The following is an 18,897-nucleotide window of genomic DNA, read 5'->3' as shown; positions in this document are numbered from 1 at the left end:
CCATTTTTCTATTTGGGAAAATATATTGATAACACTACCATTAGGCCTCAAAAACTGCAAATTCGAGTTGATAATTTAAAAACATTAAAGGATTTTCAAAAATTACTTGGAGATATTAATTGGCCAAGGCCTTCCTTAAAACTTACTACTGCTCAATTAGAGCCTTTGTTTGATATTCTTAAAGGTGACTCAGATCCTTCTACTTCACGCTCTATGACTCCAGAAGCACTTCAAGCTTTACAAATAGTTAATAGAGCTATCAGCTCTGCACAATTAACTCGAATGCATACTCACCTGCCAATTTCTTTAATTGCTTGTCCAACACCTCATGTGCCTACTGCCATCTTCTGGCAAACTGTTGGAATTATTGAATGGATTCATATGAAAACTACATCCTCTAAGGTTATTAACCCTTATTTTGAACTTAGTAGTAAGCTAATAATGCAAGGTAGAACTAGATGCTTACAACTTCTGGGTATAGAAACTTCTCAAATTATTATCCCTTATTCAGTTAGTCAACAAAATTGGCTTCTTCAACATAGTAATGAATGGGGTCTTGCTCTTGCAGGATTTTCAGGTAGCTTGGAATGCCATTACCCTGCTGATAAATTGATCCAATTCGACAAAGTTAACTGTTACATCTTTCCTTCTATAATTAGGCAACAGCCTATTCCTCATGTACCTTTGGTTTTTACAGACGGTTCTTCTTCAGGAGTGGCTACTGTAATCATTGACGACGGAACCAAGCTCATTAAACAAACTTCCTTGACTTCAGCTCAACGTGTTGAACTGTATGCTGTCATTATGGCTTTTAAACATTTGCCTTCTATATCTTTTAATTTGTTTTCTGATAGTAAATATCTTATCAGCTTATTATTTCTTCTGGAGACTGCGACCAGAGGACATACTAATGACCCTGAATTATCATCCTCTTTTCGTTTGCTTCAACAGCTTATTCGTTCCCACGATGGTCGTGTTGCAGCTCTGCATATCCGTGCTCATTCTAACTTGCCTGGTCCATTGTCTAAACTTAATGCGACTGCAGATGTTTTAACTCGATCTAAACGTGATCTTTATCCTGTGCGTTTTCCTCCCAAAAATAAAGTTAAAGTTCCTCTTCCTCCTCAATCTCTTTTCCCTAAAGCAGGACATATCCCAATTTACCGTCCTCCTCCTTTCCGTTCGTCATGCTGTCAAGAATGGCTAAGGTATTGCATTCATTATCTTCATACTGTTGATACTCATGGTCCATGTCCTGGACACCCTCATATTATGGTAAATTATGATCAAACTGCTTCACAAGCAGCACAGCAATCGCATGCTTTACACCATCAGTCGGCGGCTACGTTACGCAAAGAATTTTCCCTTACTCGTGAAGGCGCCCGACAAATTGTTAAGCAATGCCCACAGTGCTTACCTCACCTTCCTGTTCCACATTATGGTGTTAATCCTCGTGGATTATTACCTAGTCATTTATGGCAAATGGATGTTACTCATATCCCGTCTTTTGGGAAATTACAATTTGTTCATGTCACTATTGATACTTATTCTGGTTTCCTCTGTGCTACAGCACAGACCCGAGAAGCTACTAAACATGTTATCACTCATTTATTACACTGTTTTGCTTTCATGAACCTTCATTTTACAGGAACCAACATTACTCTTACAGGCCCGGCTACCAGCCGACGAGAGGATCTTAAGGATACCATCATTTGGTATAAAAATGGGCAAGCTATTAATATTAGAGGTCGAATCTCATATGCCTCACCACTTCGGGATTCCGCTATTACTATAGCCAAGGTTCCAGGTGAAGATTCAGGAAATTATTTCTGTATGAAGCATTTTCTTGGAGGACAAGGGATACTTATAGTTGGACATAAGGTTACTATTCTTAACAGAAAATCAAAAACTCAATTTCCTCCTTTTATGACCATTAACTTTGCTGGATCCAATTTTGAATGTTGCAATGCATCTTGGAATAATAACCAAATATGGTGTACTACAGATCATACCAAGAGGTCAATTCTTCTCTCTTCTATTCCCATCATAGATAGGTTTATCACATTTCAAAAGAACTGGGATATATGGAAACTAGCTCTAACTTATTCCAATACACCTGTTATAACTTGTGTTGCTCCTCCATATACACTTTTGATTGGTTCTATTAACATTGGTAATTCTTCCAAAGGAGGATATAATATTAGCTGTGTTCATTGTATTTTTAGCAGTTGTATGTTCCCTTCTGCAGGAACACAATCTGCGCTTATACTAAGGCAACCCATATATGTTATGGTGCCTGTACATCTGAGAGAACCTTGGTATGAAGATACTGGAGTGCAGGCATGGGTGGAACTCTCTAAAGCCTTACAGAGAAGGAGATGCTTTATTGGGTGGCTAATAGTAAGTTTACTTGCCTTGGCTGCTCTGTCTGCTACTGCGGCTACTGCCCGTCTTGCTCTTTCACAGAGTATTAATCATGCTCACTTTGCTAATCAATTATCTCAAAATACCAGTCTTGCTTAATCTTTACAAAGTCACATAGATTTACAGATTAATAACAAGTTAGATGAATTTAAAAATGCAATTTTGAGGATTGGAGATCAGATGGCAGCATTAAAATTGAGGATGCGTTTAGCTTGTCATGCAAAGTATACGTGGATTTGTGTTATTCCTTACAAGTACAATGACTGTATTTGGGAATGGGAAGAAGTAGAAATGCATCTGCTGAGTGTTTGGTCAGATAATATTAGTCTTGATCTTAAGAAATTAAATGCTGAAATTCAGGATATACAAAATGCACATCTTGATGATATTTCACCAGAAGATGTAATTCAAAGTTTACTGGATCATTTAAAGTGGTTAAACCCTTAGTCGTGGATTACTAGAGGGTTGTCAGGATTTATTACCCTGGCCATAATTTGCCTATTATTGATAATAATCTTCTCATGTCTGTTTCGTATCCTCATGCAACAGTATACTACTCTCGGCACTAAGGTTCATGGAATTATTTTGCAGCAAAAATTAAAAAAATAAAAAAGGGGGACCTGTGGGAAGCAGTCAGCCTTGAGAGCAGGCTACAGACATGCCAGGCATGCCGCCACTGCTCGAAGGGACTGTCCCTACTTGTTCCCCTCCTTGATCCATTCCATGGGAGATAAATCACCAGGGCCCAGAAATCAGAAAGAATGGAAAATGAGACAAGCAAATCTGTCTCCACCCTGCACGTGCAGGTTATTTTGGATGATTCTGGGTTTATGGGTTTTCTCCCAGGGAAGTTAACCTTGAGCCGAGACAGTCATTAGATCATGTAAACCACCGTCTGGCAACCTTCCCTTTTCTAGTCTATATAATCTGCAACTGTAGCATAATAAAACTTGCCTTGCAACCATCAGTTGTCTTGGTCCTTCTGACCCCATTCGACGGTGCTACTTCAGTTCCTTACCCCGTCCCTTCTGACCCTGGGCGGTGAAATCCTCTTTCTGAGGCTGGTCCGTGGCACATATGAATATGTTTTTGTCTTGCTGTACTGCACCTATGCTGTCTAGTAACAGATATTTTGTCTGCTATTAGTGTTTTAGATTATGTCTTTCCAAAGCGCTGAGGCAGTGCACCTATTTTGAAGTTGTAGCTGATGCCTGAATGTATCCTAGCTGACAAATTATTGATTAATGAAAACATGAATTTCTGAAAGATTTGTACTGTTCACCAAAATCTGGGCAAGGAGTCTCAAATGTAATTCTTAGCCAGAATTACATGTTAATGAACCATTTAACAGTGTAAATCAAGGAACATCAATGTAGGGATTTCTTTTCATTTATTTCTTACCTGCTTGAAATATCAGTTAAAGGTTGCCAGCTTGGTTGCAGATGAACGGACGTTTGAAGTTCCCCGAACTACTTAATGTGGAAAAGGATACTAGACTTCCAACGCCCTCAAGGCTGTGACCTTGCAGCCATTTTACATAGCACATCATCCTCCTATAGGGATGAACCTTTCCCTGGCCTGAAAAGTAGCCACTCCGTTGAAGCTTTGCTTATTGTAACAGGCTTTTGTTTCCAGGTTACATGTCTGTGGAAGACTTAATTCTGAATAGAGATATAGATATTACTGGAAACTAATTGTTTTTGCTATTATACTCTGCTTTATCAAAAAAGTAAAACATTTAAATTGTGCTACAAAAATTCAGATGTTGTCTTGCAATCTTTAAACAATAAATGAATGAATTGCCCTTAAAAAAAAGAATTAAGCAGTTAGTTAAGCTGTTGGTCCCACATCAGACAAATTATCCTTATACCTCCTGTCAATATTGTTAACAGAGACTGTTATTTTATTAATCCTTATGATCCCGTGATTCTTTCTTTCATGTTTCAGGGCACAGCATTTGAGAGAGTGGGGTTGTTAAGGTGGGTGGGTTTATCCTTCTTTTATGCGTTCATTCAATTTTATGTTCATTTACTTATTGTATACATATGGCAATAGAAGCTGCTAAGGCAATCATTGCTATTCTGCAAAACAACAAGGCACAGAAGCAGATGTCTTATTTCCGAGATTTCTCCCCCCAGGATTATTATGATTAAAGATCCTTTCCCCCCACTCCCTGGAGAGGACAAGGGGCTGCTTGCTGGAGGATTTTTAATGACTTGGGGAAAGGCTCAAATATCCCCCCATTATGGTAATCCACCCCAGGGGCAAACCACACAAGAATATTATGAATTTATTTTATTTTTCTATCCTTGCAAAGGTAATACTCAGCTCATTAGAATATGAAAACTATACTGTCAAATTTCAGAATTACATGGATGAAGAAAATCACCAAAGTGACATCATATCATGTGTGTTATAGTTGTATTTACTATATTGACTATATTAAATATGTTGTGTTAACAATGTATTGTATAACTATATATTGAAAAGGCAAAATGCTGTAACGTATTTCAGAGAAAATAATTATGTTGGCCAACCCCAAATTGTACATTGTAGACGGGTCCTAGGAAAAGAAGATTTAATTCATAGTGAACAAGAGGTTAGCTTCTGTTTTCAGCCATGTGCTATTTCAAGAATTAAACATCATGAATAATACACGATATAAGAGGAATAGTCTAAAGATGGAAAAGCACATTTTGATTAGGAAAGAGAATTTAAGGCTTGAGTCTTTTTTTTAAGGAAAACTGCCTTATTACTATGAGATAAGAAAATTGTTTCCTTCTTTTCTTCCTTGCTTTCTTCTTTTTTTTTTAACCTTTTTAATTTTGGATATTTGACCTCTAAGGTGAGATGACTGAAAATGCCTCCTCTGGGCATCAACCTTTTTGAAAGACTATTTCCCTCTCCCTAAGGGCTATTTGTCTCTTGGAGGCTTTGTCTACATTACTCCTCAAGAGGCAAGCATTTGTCCTTGCACTAAATGCTGACATCTCCTGATAAGAGGGAAGCTGCAAAGTAGAAGAATTGAAGGTCAGTATGTTGGTATTGGTCTCAAGTGCATTGATGTACATTTGTGTATTGGGGAAGGGGAGTGAAGCTTGAGAGTGGGCCAGTGGGGAGGGGTAAATATTTTGTGATGCTGTCTACCTATGGGCTTATAAGGTTTACACCTGCATTAGGAAGACAAGCATTACCATTAGCATGAAAAGTAGGGCAGACCTCAGTTGCAAAAGCTTCTAGCCATACACATAGGGCAATACGTAAATGATACACCTTATTGCATTCACCCATTCGCCCTCCCCTGTTCACGCTAATTGGAAATTTCCATCCATTTCAGAGAAGTAACACAACTATCAATCATTTTCCCTGGCACGAATCTTCCAGGAGGAAGAAAATGGAATACACCTAGCAACAGAGCTCACACACTAGTAGTCCATGTGTCTTAGATTTAATATCTGATGACTAGCTGCATTGAAGCCAAGAGGTGGTTCACAAAGTTGCTGCACATTAGAATCACCTGGGGAACTCTGAGACCTCCCGGTGCCCAGGCTCCTGCCTAGACCTACTGAATCAAAATCTCTGGGGCTGGGACCCAGACACCAATGTTTTTCTTCAAAGCTCTTTAGGTAATTCAAACGAGCAGCAAAGCTTGAGAACCAGCCCAATAATTGGAACAAACTTACTTCACACAGATAAAGTGGGGCAATTCATATGTTAAAAGAACGTGAATATATGTATATATTTCTTTTTTTCGCTTTATTCTGTTTGTATTTCAAATAGGCTTTTTTTTTTCCTTCTTCAAAAAGCGTTATTGTTTCCATTTGGTCCAAGTCTTGGGAGAGGGCTCCAGGGCAGTTACAAAGCTGCCTAGTGGCTTCAGAGCGGGGCTTCAGGCAGAAGCTCTGACGCCAGAGGGTCTCCTCAGATGCGGCTGGACTTCAGAGACTCCTGTTTGGCTCGAGGGTGAGCCTTTCAAAGAGATGCTCGCCCAGCACAGCCTGCGGACCAGCCAGCCTGCGGAGGTTGGTCAGGTGGTCGCCCATCTTCTGGATGAGTTTCACCTGCTCCTCCAGGAAGCGGCTCTCCAGGAAGTCACAGAGCTGGGAGTCTGCAAGGCAGGACCCAGGGCGCGCAGATCCGATAGTGCCTGGTTCAGATTCTTCTCCCTAAGAATGGCGGCTTCCACAGCATCCTGGGTTTTACCCCACTCATCCTGAGAAGGCTTCCATGCATCCTGGAAGAGGGCGCGGCCGCAGCACTGGTTTTGCATTTTCAAGAGGCGCTGGGCGCCCTCACACTTCTCCTCAGCCAGCTGGCGAAAAATGTGGCCCATACTGTCCAGAGTCCCATTGTTGCTGTCGAAATAGATGCTCAGAGAGAGGTAAGTGTCCACAGATGCAAGATGAACAGGCGGTGGACGGGAGCCTCCACCTCGGTGGAATAATTCTGACGAACCTGGGAACTCGTGGTTGATCAGGGATAAGGAGCTAAGCTCAAAAACTGGTGTTGGCCTGTCCTGGAGGCTGAGGATAGCTGAGTGTCTGATTCCAAAGGTTGCGAAAGGAAAAAAGGTTGGAGGGTGGTCGGGGGCTGGAGCAAGGAGCGTCCCTGGGTCTGTTCATTCCAAACACTGTTGAAGCAAAAGACAGATCTCCAGGACTGCCGAACGCACTGCCTCAAATAGGCTTTGATATAAATGAACAAGAAGTCCAAGCAAGGACAAAACTTACCCTTCCTCCCACCAAAATAGCTGGTGATACTAGAATCTAGATCTGGGAAGGGATTCTTCCATTACTTTCCTAACATTCCAAGCCACTAGAGCAGTGGTTCTCAAAGTATGGTCACCTTGTAACCAAGCAGTACCCTATGGGGCCTTCCTAGGACAGACCCATCCACCATATCCTCTATTGTAGTTTCTCTCTGAAGTACTCAGATAATAGTATCTCAGGCATATTTCTTGAGTTTTCAGATGCTAAAAACCACCACCCAATGGAAGAAATGAACTCCTTGATGATCAAGAGCATGTAGCCCCCAGACCTTCTGGCACCTAAGGATGGATAATGTTACCTGCCTTGTGGCCTCAACATCAGCCAATCAGAGGATTGTGCACGAGCTGATCACATGCCCTGGGATGTCCCTCCCTCACCTGGCCTTTAAAAATGCTTTGCTGAAATCCTTTGGAGATTTCAGGGGTTTTGGAACACGGACCACCCCTCTCCTTGCTCGATCCTGCAATAAACCTTTCTCTTCTCCAGACTCCAACCTTTAGGTTTGTTTGGCCTCAGTGTGCTTCAGACACACGAACCAGCATTCAGTAACAACCTGACCAGCTTTACCAGCATCCCCTGATAATGTGTCAGATATTCAAGTTTTAGGGCCCTATCCCAGCCCTATGGAATCAGCAACTCTAGTGGGGCTCAGTGATCTCTGTTATAACTGGCCCTCCAGATGATTTTTATTCACCTTAAAGTTTAAAAATATCTGCCTTGTCAGCTGCCAAAGCGTCCACCAGCAGGTTAAGGGGAGTGACGCCTGGAAAAGATAGGGAGTAGCCAAGGCAAGTACAGCAGCATTTGCCGTGGTAGTAATGGAGAATGCCTTTTCTCCACTGATTGGCACAGACTAGTATCTGGGAGCAGTGGCAGGGTTATTTAGGATACTTTACAATTCAATGTAGAGTGACCACTTTCCTGGTTTGCCAGGGACTTCCCCTGTGTGAACACTTAAAATCTCATCCTGGCAAACCCCTTAGCCCTGGATTTGAAAAACTTAGGGAATAACATGAAATTTAGGGGAAACATGATCTAGGATTTGGGCAAGTCACAAGTGCTAATTAAAGCGAAGCAAGTATGGACAACATCTAGCCTTCTTTACCCCTTTGTGGGAAGGTAAATCTGATTGGGTGAAAGGACTTATTGTTAAGAAATCTTTGTAGAAACATCCCCTTCTGCTTAGTCCTCTGGTTCTCAGTTCTGGCTAGACACTGGCATCGTCTGAGGAGATTTAAAGTTATTTTATTGGTCTAGGATGACCAACAGTCAGTGTGAGGGTTTTTAAAAAGTGCTTCAGATGATTCTAATATGCAGCCAAATTTAGGTGCCACTGCTTAAGCTTTTGAACCACTGCTACTTTTTTCACCTCATCTTCCTATGAGAATACCCAACTGTAGTTGAGGTTTGTTGTTTTTTTCTTTTTCTTTTTTTAACTCTCTTATTATAAGATTTACTGTCTTAAATAAGAATGAATGGACAGAAAATCCTGCTAGTCCATCTGGTATAGCTAGATACTTAGAATAATATCGTTAAGATATATACCATTTAAGTACTGTGACTGGCCTTTTTAAAATTAACATATGCATTGAATTAGTACAATCTCTTTTGAAGTTGTCATGTTGGGGAGCTATACCTGTAATCTGCTGCCATTGCTAAATATCTGGACAACTCTTATTAGGAATTGTTTTTAAACATCTTTAGGGATTAAAACCAAGAGTGCTGTATTATTTGTACTGGGACCACAAAAACCTCACAAAGTTTCCCCACTGTACCTTCTACCCCCATCTCTAACCCTTGGCAATTTCTAATCTGTTCTCCATCTCCACAGTTTTGTTATTTTAAGAATAATATGTAAACATAATCATGAATTACTTAATCTTTGGAGATTGGCTTTTAAAAATTTTTTCTTCAGCATCATTCCCTTGAAGTTCATTTTAATTTTTGCATATATTAATAATTTGTTCCTTATCGTTGCTCGGTAGTATTCTATCATAAGATTTTATCACAATTTGTTTCAACATTCATCCATTGAAAGACATTTGGGTAGTTGCCAGTTATTGGCTATTATAAATAAAACTGCTCTGAACATTTATGTGTAAGTTTCTGTGGGAACTTAATTAAGTTTTTGTTTCTTTTGGATAAATGCTCAAGAGTACAATTACTGCATTGTAGGGTGAATCTACTTTTAGGATTAAAAGAGACTGTCAAGCTGTTTCTCAGAGTGGCTAAACCATTTTATTTTCCCACCAGTGACGTGATATAACTTTTCTACGTACTCGCCAGCATTTGATGTTGTCACTATAATTTTAGTTATTCTCTGATATCTCATTATGGTCTTAATTTGCATTTCCCTAATGCTAATGATGTTGAGCATCTTTTCATGTGCTTCTTTGCCATGTGTATATTCTCTTCCATGAAATGTCTGTTCCTGTCTTCTGCCTATTTTCTAGTTGGATTTTTTTAAGTTGTTTGGAGAGTTCTTTGTATATTATAGATACAAGTCATCTGTCTCATATGGGATTTTCAAATATGTTTTCCCACTGTGTAATTTGAGTTTTCATCCACTTAAAAGGATCTTCTATGAAGCATTTTTAACTCATTTTGATGAGATCCAATGTATCAGTTTTTGCTTTTATTGATCATACTTTCGGTGTCAAGTCTAAGAATTATTCACCTAGTTCTAGATGCCAAAGATTTTCTCCTATTTTTTTTTCAAAAAATGTCCTGCTTTTACATTTAAGACTATGATCCACTTTGATTTAATTTTTGTGTAAGGTGTGGAGGTTTAGGTTAAGGTTCATTTTTTGTTTGTTTTTGTCGAGGGATGTCCAACTGTTTCAGTACCATTTTTTGAAATGTCTATTCTTCCTTGATAGCTTTTGCACTGCTGTCAAAAACAGGTTAAATGTATTTATGTCAGTCTGTTTCTGGGTTCTCTATTCCATTCCATTGATCTATGTATCTACCCTCCAAAATTGCTGCAAAGTCTTGAAATTGGGTGGATTAATTCCTCCCATTTTAATCTTCCTTTACAAATTGTTTTAGCTATTCTTCAGCCTCTTCTTACCATATAAATCTTAGAAAAAGCTTGTCTATATCCGCAAAAACCTTGAGGGCATTTTAAGAGTAATTGTGTTAAGCCTCTTAACTTGGGGAGAATTGACATCTTTATTATGTTGTGTTTTCTAATCCATGAACAAGGTATGTCTCCCTATTTGTTTGGGACTTTAAATGTTTTCTTCATCAGCATTTTGTAATTTTCAGTATAGAGGTCCTATAAATGTCTTATTGGGCTTGTATTTAAGTATTTATTTAGGTCAGTTGTCAATGGCATCACATATTTTAATTTAAGCTTCTACACATTTGTTATTAATATATAATGTGATAAAATTGTGTTGATCTTGTACTCTAAAACATTTACAGACTAATATTATTTCTCAAGCTTTTTGTGGATTCCTTGGTATTTTCTCCATTTAGATTATCATCTCCTCTTCAGACACCGAGAGTTTTACTTTTCCTTAGGCAATATAATAGGATATATTACTCTTCAACATTCAGTAGGATATATTCCTTCCTATTCAACATAGTAGGAATAGTCCTTTTATCTTTTAAATGAACTTTTTAAAAATTTAACTTTTAAATGTATGTATTTATTTATTTTTGCTTTATTTTCTTACTAGAACCTCCAGTAATATATTTAATAAAAGTGGTGAGAGCAGATATCCGTGCCTTGTTTCTGATCTTACAGAGATTACATTCAGTCTTTCACAGTTAAATATAATGTCGGTATAGGTTGTTTGTAGATCATCTTTATGAGTTTCAGTATGTTCTTTTTCTATTCCTAGTTTGCTTGGAGTTCTTTTTTCTTCTTTTGTTAAAATCATGAATGAGATTGGATTTTGTCAAGTGCTTTCTCTGCATTATTGGATAGGATCACATGACTTTTCCCTTTAATCTATTGGATATGGTGGATAATATTGTTTGATTTTCAAATATTTAACCAACTTTGCATAACTAGAATAAATGCCACTTGGTCATGGTATATTATTCTTTTTATATATTTCTGGATTTAATTTGCTAATATTTGGCAGAGGATTTTTACAGCCAATTTCATAAAAAAAATATTGGTCTGTAGTTTTTTTCTTTCTATACTATCCCTGTCCGGTTTTGGTATCAAGGTAATACTGGCTTCATAAATTTAATTAGGAACTGTTCCTTCTACTTCTCTTTCTTATCAAATCATGTAAAATTGGTGTTAATTCTTTATGTCTTGGGTAAAAGTGAAACATCTAAACCTGAATATTCCTTTTGGGAGTTTTTAAATGAAAAACCAGTGTTTCTAATGGTTACAGGAAAATTGAGATTATCTATTTCATCTTGGCTGAGTTTTGGTAGTTTTGAGCGTAGAAGCATTGGCCCATTTCACCTACATTTTTGAATTTATAGTGTAGACTTGTTCATAACAACTTGTCCCTTATTAACCTGCAGGATATGTCATGGTATCCCTGGTTGCATTTCTGATACCTGTGATTTGTGCCATCCATCTTTTTATCTTTATCAGTTTTGCTAGATCTTTATTGATTAGATTGTTTATTTCCAAGAACCAGCCTTTTGTTTCATTGATTTTCCCCCCTATTTTCCTGTTTTCAGTTTCATGGATTTCTATTTCATCTTTATTATTTCCTTCTTTCTGCTTGTTTAGTGTTTTTTTCCTCTTCCTTTTTTACTGTTGTAATATAGAAAATTAGATTATTGCTTTGAAACACTTTCTTTCCCAATTTAGTGCTATAAACTTCCCTTTCAGCATTGCTTTCACTTCATTCTGCAAACTTTGATCTGTTATATCTCCATTTTCTTTTATTCTATGCATTAAACAATATTTCCTTGATGCTGTCTTTTTTACCCATGAGATATTTGGAATTGTGATGTTTAGTTTTCATGTGATTGAAGACTTTCCTGTTGTCTTTCTGTTATTGATTTCTAGTCTGATTCCATTATGGCTAGAGAACATACTCTATGATTTTAATTCTTTTAAATCTGCTAATTTTTTATGAATATATAAATGAAAGAAATAAGAAAACCTCTGAGTCTTAGCATCCAACACTTAGGCACATTACAATTTAAATCTGCTAAGGTTCTTTTTATTGCCCAGTATATAGTATATGAGTGAATATTCCATGGACACTTGAATATGTATTCTGCTGTCACTGAGTGTGTTCTTTAAATGTCAGTTATATCCTATTGATTGATGATGTTTTCATTTCTTCCATATTCTTGCTGATTTTTCTCTCTGGTAGTTCTATAAATTGCTGTGCTGAAGTCTCAAATCATAATTGTAGATTTAAAATTTTCTCCTTTTACTACTTTTTTCAGTGTTTGCTTCATATATTTTGAAGTTCTGTTGTTTGGTGCACACACATTTAGTATCATTAGGTCATCTAGGTGGATTATTCCTGTTATCTTTATGTAATGACCCTGTTTGCCCCTAATAATTTCCTTTGCTCTGAAGTCTACTTTATCTGATATTAATATAGCCATTCCTACTTTTTCTGATTAACATTCACATGATATATCATTATCTTCCTTTTACTTTGAACTACCTATATCATGATGTTTAAAGTAAACTTCTTATAGACAGTATATAGTTGGATCATGCTTGTGAATTTTTAATCTACTCTTCCAATCTCTGTCTTTGACTTGGTTATTTAGATCATTTACAGTTAATGTAATTATTGCTATGTTAAAGATTAGGTCTACCATTTTATTTTTTGTTTTGTCTTTTACCTTAGTTTCTCAATCCTGTGTTTCTCTTATTTTGCCTGGTGGGTTACTTAAACATTTTTTAATAAGTCCATTTTAATTTAATTTATTTATAATCATTTGTGTATACTGTTTGTATAGTTTTCTTAGTGCTTACTTTTGGCATCACAGTATACATATGTAACTTACCATAGCCTACTGGAATCAGTGTTTTATTACTTCAAGTGAAGTTCCAAAATTTTACTTCCATTTAGTCTCTTAATATTCCCCAGTTTTAAAGTATGATTTTCTGTAGTATTTCCTTTCTCTACATTGAGAACCACATCAGATGGTGTCATAATATTTGCTTTGACCATTATATAGTATTTAAGAAACTCATGAGGCTAATGATATTCTCTTATATATACCCCATTTGTTTTCACCCATTCCATTGTTCCCCTTTTCTTTCTGAAGTTCCCAGTCTTCTGTTATTGTTTTTTTTTTATGTTTTCATAACATTAGGTGATATCTGGGCTTTCCAGTGCCATTGGATATGAGTTTCAGGAAACACTGAGTCTGGCTCACTTAATGCTGCTGAGTTGGAGGGTTTGTATATGTTGGGCCTGTTGGTGCAGCAGGTGCTAGCAGATTAGACTAATGTTGATGGGACTAGTGCCACAGGAGGATGGGTTCCCATTCAGGCTATGCTGCTGCTACAGTAGATCAAGTCCCCCTCTACCCCAAGTGTGGGGCAGTGACCTGCTGCTGTCACTGCTTTGTATTAGGCTGCTTTTGCCTCAGGTGTGTGGTGGAATCCCTTGGAAGCTGCTGTCAATCACAAGGTTAAATTCATTTCAGAAATACTTAAGTATAAATATATAGCCTGGCTCCTATAGGACCCCTGTAATAGTTTTTTATTGCTTTCATACAAATTACCACAAATATAGTGACTCAAAACAATGTCAATTTATTACCTTACAAGTCTGACATTGGTCTCAATTGAGTAAAGTAAAAGTGTTGGCAGGATCGACAGATGAATGGATAAAGATGTGGCACATATATACAATGGAATATTACTTAGCCATAAAAAGAAGTGAAATTGAGTTATTTGTAGTGAGGTGGATTGACCTAGAGACTGTCATACAGAGTGAAGTAAGTCAGAAAGAGAAAAACAAATACCGTATGCTAACACATATATATGGAATCTAAAAAAAAGAAAAAATGGTTATGAAGAACCTAGGGGGCAGGGCAGGAATAAAGACGCAGCCATAGAGAGTGGACTTGTGGACACAGGGAGGGGGAAGGGTAATCTGGGATGAAGTGAGAGAGTGTCATGGACATATATACACTACCAAATGTAAAATAGATAGCTAGTGGGAAGCAGCCGCAAAGCACAGGGAGATCAGCTCTGTGCTTTGTGTCCACCTACAGGGGTGCGATCGGGAATGGAGGGTGGTAGGGAGATGCAAGAGGGAGGAGATATGGGGATATATGTATACGTATAGCTGATTCACTTTGTTATGAAGCAGAAACTAACACACCATTGTAAATCAGTTCTACTCCAATATAGATGGTTAAAAAAGAAAAAAAAGTGTTGGCAGAGCTACATTCTTTTCTGGAGGCTCTTAGGGGTGTTTCTGTTCCCTGGACTTTATCCGCTTCCAGCGGTCACTTGTAGTCCTTGACTCAGAGTCCCCTTTCTCCACCTACAAAACCCAAAATGTTGAATCTCTCTGATTCTGCTTCTATTAGGACATCTCTCTCTTTCTCTTTCTACAGTTGGGAATGGTTTTCTACTTTTAAGGACTCATGCAATTAGATTTGTTCCATGAGGTAATCCAGGATAATCTTTCTATCTCAAGGTCTATAACTTCAGCCATATCTGCAAAGTCCTCTTCACCATGTAAGGTAACATATTAATAGGTTCTAGGGATTAGGGTGAGGGCATTTTTAGGAGCCATTATGCTCCCTACCACACCCTTAACAAGTGACTTTGAGAAAATTACTGAGATTTTTAAAGCCTTACTTTCCTCAAACATAAAATGGAAAGAAAGCTAACTAATTAACATCATGAAAGTGAAACAGTATATATGAAATCAACTAATTCAAAAAATAAGATTTCTTCTTTTTCTTTATGATTTACATGATTCTCAGAGTTCAGTTACTTGAAGAGTTACTTTTTTTTAAAACAGAACTAAGGAATTTCAGGGTTCAGGTGCTGTAAGATTGTCTGAATTATCTGAGTAACAATTAGCTAAGCACAGGTGTAAAGCATTTGATTTACTCCTTGGTTTTCTTTATCTTCTCATCCCAGTAAATGCAAATCCCTTTTCTAGCTCCAGCCAGTAGAGTCAGAGCTCGTGTTACTGTTTAACTAAAGTTCAATTTAAATTCTCTCTACATCTCCAGATTCTCGGCCCTGGTTGCATATTATAATCACCTGGGGAGATTTCAAGGACTACTGATGCCAAATTTCTACCTATCATGGATATTTGAGGAGGGACCTGGAATGAAATGCTCTAGCTTATGGTTTTTGGAACCAAAACATAGTCTACACTGAGCCAAATTATTTGCAAGATCACCTCTAAAAAGGAATTTATCTGTGGTGACTAATGCTCTTCCTTTGTCAGTATGCTTGATTTGTCCCTCTTTGGGGGAGAAAAGAGGGGGAAATAAACCCCAGCAGTTGTGCTCCCTGAATTATAACCTGATGCTGTGGAATTAGTGTTGGCTTAGAGCGCACATCTTCGGATACCCATTCTCTCTCCTGCTTCCTTGCATGAACTTATATCCTTGGGCAGTGTTTCATCCACCACCCTCTTTTGCTTCTAATCTTAGCAAGTAAAGTCTCCCCTTAATGAAATAGCATTTCATGAGGCTTACTGGGAGCATAGGTCTGTTCCAGACCTATCCTATGTTAGCTAAAGCAGATATAAGTGATGTATTTTTGGCATTCATCCTTGTGGGTTGGAAAGAGAAGACAGAATTTTATCTTTAGGTGTCATCTGACTGGACAAATGGGCTCTTTCCCTCTGCTGCCTACCATGTAAAAACCTGAGGGTGTTACCTCTAGACGGTATCTTCTAGTTATCAAAATAGTTCAGATAAGTCAAATTTCTCAGTAAAAGATGACAAAACTAGGGCTTAGGTGGTTAATTTTCTATGTCAATTTGTCTGGGCCACCATGCCCAGTTATTTGGTCAGATATTATTCTGGATATTTCTGTGATGGTGTTTTCGTGTTTTTTACAATTTTATTTATTTATTTATTTATTTATTTATTTATTTATTTATTTATTTATATTTTTGGCTGCGTTGGGTCTTCATTGTCACACGTGGGCTTTCTCTATTTGCAGCAAGCGAGGGCTACTCTTTGTTGTGGTGTGCAGGCTTCTCATTGCGGTCGCTTCTCTTGTTGCAGAGCATGGGCTCTAGGTGCACGGGCTCAGTAGCTGTGGTGCACAGGCTTATTTGCTCTACGGCACATGGGATCTTCCCAGACCAGGGCTCAAACCTGTGTCCCCTGCATTTGCAGGCAGATTCTTAACCACTGCGCCACCAGGGTAGTCACTGTGATGGTGTTTTTGGATGAAATTCATATTTAAATTGGTGTTGGACTTTGAGTACAGCAGATTATCCTCCATAGTATGGGTGCGCCTCATCCAATCAGTTGAAGCTCTTAATAAAACAAAGACTGACCTCCCTGTCGCAAAAAGGAATTCTGCCAGAAGACTTACAGAAATTGAACTGCAACTCTTCCTAGAGTCTCTAGACAGCCTAACCTGCAGATTTTGAATTGACCAAGCCTCTATTATTGTGTGAACCAATTGTTTAAAATCTCTCTCTCTCTTTCTCTATCTTTATATAGATATGGATATAGATCTAGGTATCAATATTGATATCTATATCTATCAATATATATGGGCACATTGTATACACATGCTGTTGGTTCTGTTTTTCTGGAGAAGCTTGACTAATATAGTGGCCCATATAAATAAAAGGATGAACCCAAGTTCACCCAGGTAGAAAGTAGTACAATGAGAACTGGAACTTAAGGCCTCATGACTCATTCAGCTGTGAACACTGACCCAGAACTGGGGTCCGCAAACTCTGGCCCACTGATCAGATCTCGCTTGACTCCTGGTTTTAACATAACATAACATTTTGCTTGAACACAGCCACACCCATTCATTAACGTATGGTGCATGGCTGTTTCTGTGCTACAGCAGTAGATAGGCAGTTGCAACGGAAAGATATGGTACACAACATCCAAAATATTTACTATCTGACCCTTTACAGAAAAGATCTGCTGACCCTTGCTCTAGGATGCCATCTGATTTCTGATAACACAGAGGAGAATAATTCATGCACATTGGGGTTGATTGTTAATCTCATGTCCTCCTTAGGTCAAAGATCTCTTAAATGCTCACCCTTGCAATAGCCAGCTTGGGGAGCATTGTCTGAGGATGCAGAAATATTTCTTGCCAGGTCTTTCCAATCCACACTGCTCCCTGACTATGGTTCTTAAAACCTATTTTTAAAAAAAAAATATTGGAATATAGTTGATTTACAGTGTTGTGGTGTTAATCTCACGTGTACAGCAAAGTGAATCCGTTATACATATACATATATCCACTTTTAGTTTTTTTTAGAGTCATTTCCAAATAGCCCGTTACAGAGTATTGAGTGGAGTTCCCTGTGCTAATAAGAAGAGCAGGTTCTTATTAGTTATCTATTTTATGTATAGCAGTGTGTATATTTCCGCCCCAGTCTCCCAATTTAGCCTCCCCACCACAATCCCCTGGTAACCCTAAGTTTGTTTTCTACATCCCTGCCTCTACTTCTAAAACCTGTCTATTTTAACCAACTACCACTCATTGCTTACTGTCTCTGGCTTCATGTACTTCATAATAAATCTATCTCTTGTTCAATCCTGGATGACATGTTCCAAGGACTGAGATAATATCTTATTCTACATAACTTGTCCTTGATATTGTCTAGCTTGGGGTCTTCATCTATGTCCCAAAGAAGACAGTCACACTCTGTCTTCTAGTACTACTAATAATACCACATTTTATGGCATGAATTTGACCCAATGCACTGAACTATCCCTTTAGAAACTGTATGCAACCTGTCACTGGGTTTTAGCACCGGGATAGAGCTCAAATTAGTGTTCATATTTAAACAAATCTACTTGACCAGAAACTTTTTGTCTCACCATTTATTTTATTACACAAGTAACTTCTCTCTTTGCATCTATGATGTAAATATTTTTAATTTCCTAAATTATCTGAAAAATTATTTAGAGCTTCCATTTCAGTAGGCATTGGAATTGCTGTGTTATGACTATTTCATTATTTTATTTCCAAATGTTAAATTAGGCTTCAAGCTTTGGCCAAGAGTAGACAGGAAAGGGTTTTAAAAGAAATGAAGAATGGGAAAGACTTCTGATGCAACGGAGACTTAATAAAGATTTGCTTTTGAATCAAGAATTTATAATAAAGGTTTGATTTTGAATCAATAAGTTATGTCATTGCAAAATAGCTCCCTGGTAAAATTCCATTCTTTTGTAATCATTAAGTACAGAAATTAACCATCAAAATATGCAGTGATCTTTTTCATTTTCTAAAAACAAACCTATATCTAGATGAGAGAATTCATTTCATAACTCAGGCTCTGGACTTACGACTCCAAGTCCTGTTTTCTTTCAACCATGCCTGCTAAGGTTCTGTCTAACTTCTTGAGCATGAGGTAATGGCTTCAGCTTTCATCTCCTTACTCAGTATATAGCTTGGTGACTAAGAGTAAGGGATCTAAACCTTGAGAACTTGGGTTCCAATCTTGACTCTAAAATTTACTTGTTGAGTACTCTTGAGCATGTTATCTGTTTTTGCCTCAGTTTTCTCATCTATAATATAGAGATAACATTACTTCTCTCAGCGAGTTGCTATGAGGGTTAAAAA

At 37.8% G+C, this 18,897-nt stretch overlaps 1 protein-coding gene across 1 annotated transcript; it reads right to left on the bottom strand.

Moving 5' to 3' along the window:
- Positions 1-6,362: 6,362 nt before the first annotated feature.
- On the bottom strand, positions 6,363-18,682 carry LOC132499916 (ferritin light chain-like). Its single transcript, XM_060114580.1, has 3 exons — positions 18,621-18,682; positions 6,628-6,965; positions 6,363-6,532 (listed from the first exon to the last, which is right to left on the bottom strand). Exons 1-3 carry the CDS (start codon positions 18,680-18,682, stop codon positions 6,363-6,365), a joined length of 570 nt encoding a protein of 189 aa, XP_059970563.1.
- Between the last annotated feature and the right edge of the window lie 215 nt (positions 18,683-18,897).

The sequence above is a fragment of the Mesoplodon densirostris genome, chromosome 12, assembly GCF_025265405.1.
Source record: "Mesoplodon densirostris isolate mMesDen1 chromosome 12, mMesDen1 primary haplotype, whole genome shotgun sequence".
In the NCBI taxonomy this organism is placed as follows: Eukaryota; Metazoa; Chordata; class Mammalia; order Artiodactyla; family Ziphiidae; genus Mesoplodon; species Mesoplodon densirostris.
Note: the sequence above shows the minus strand (reverse complement) of the source record. Positions and strands in the feature narration are given on the sequence as shown.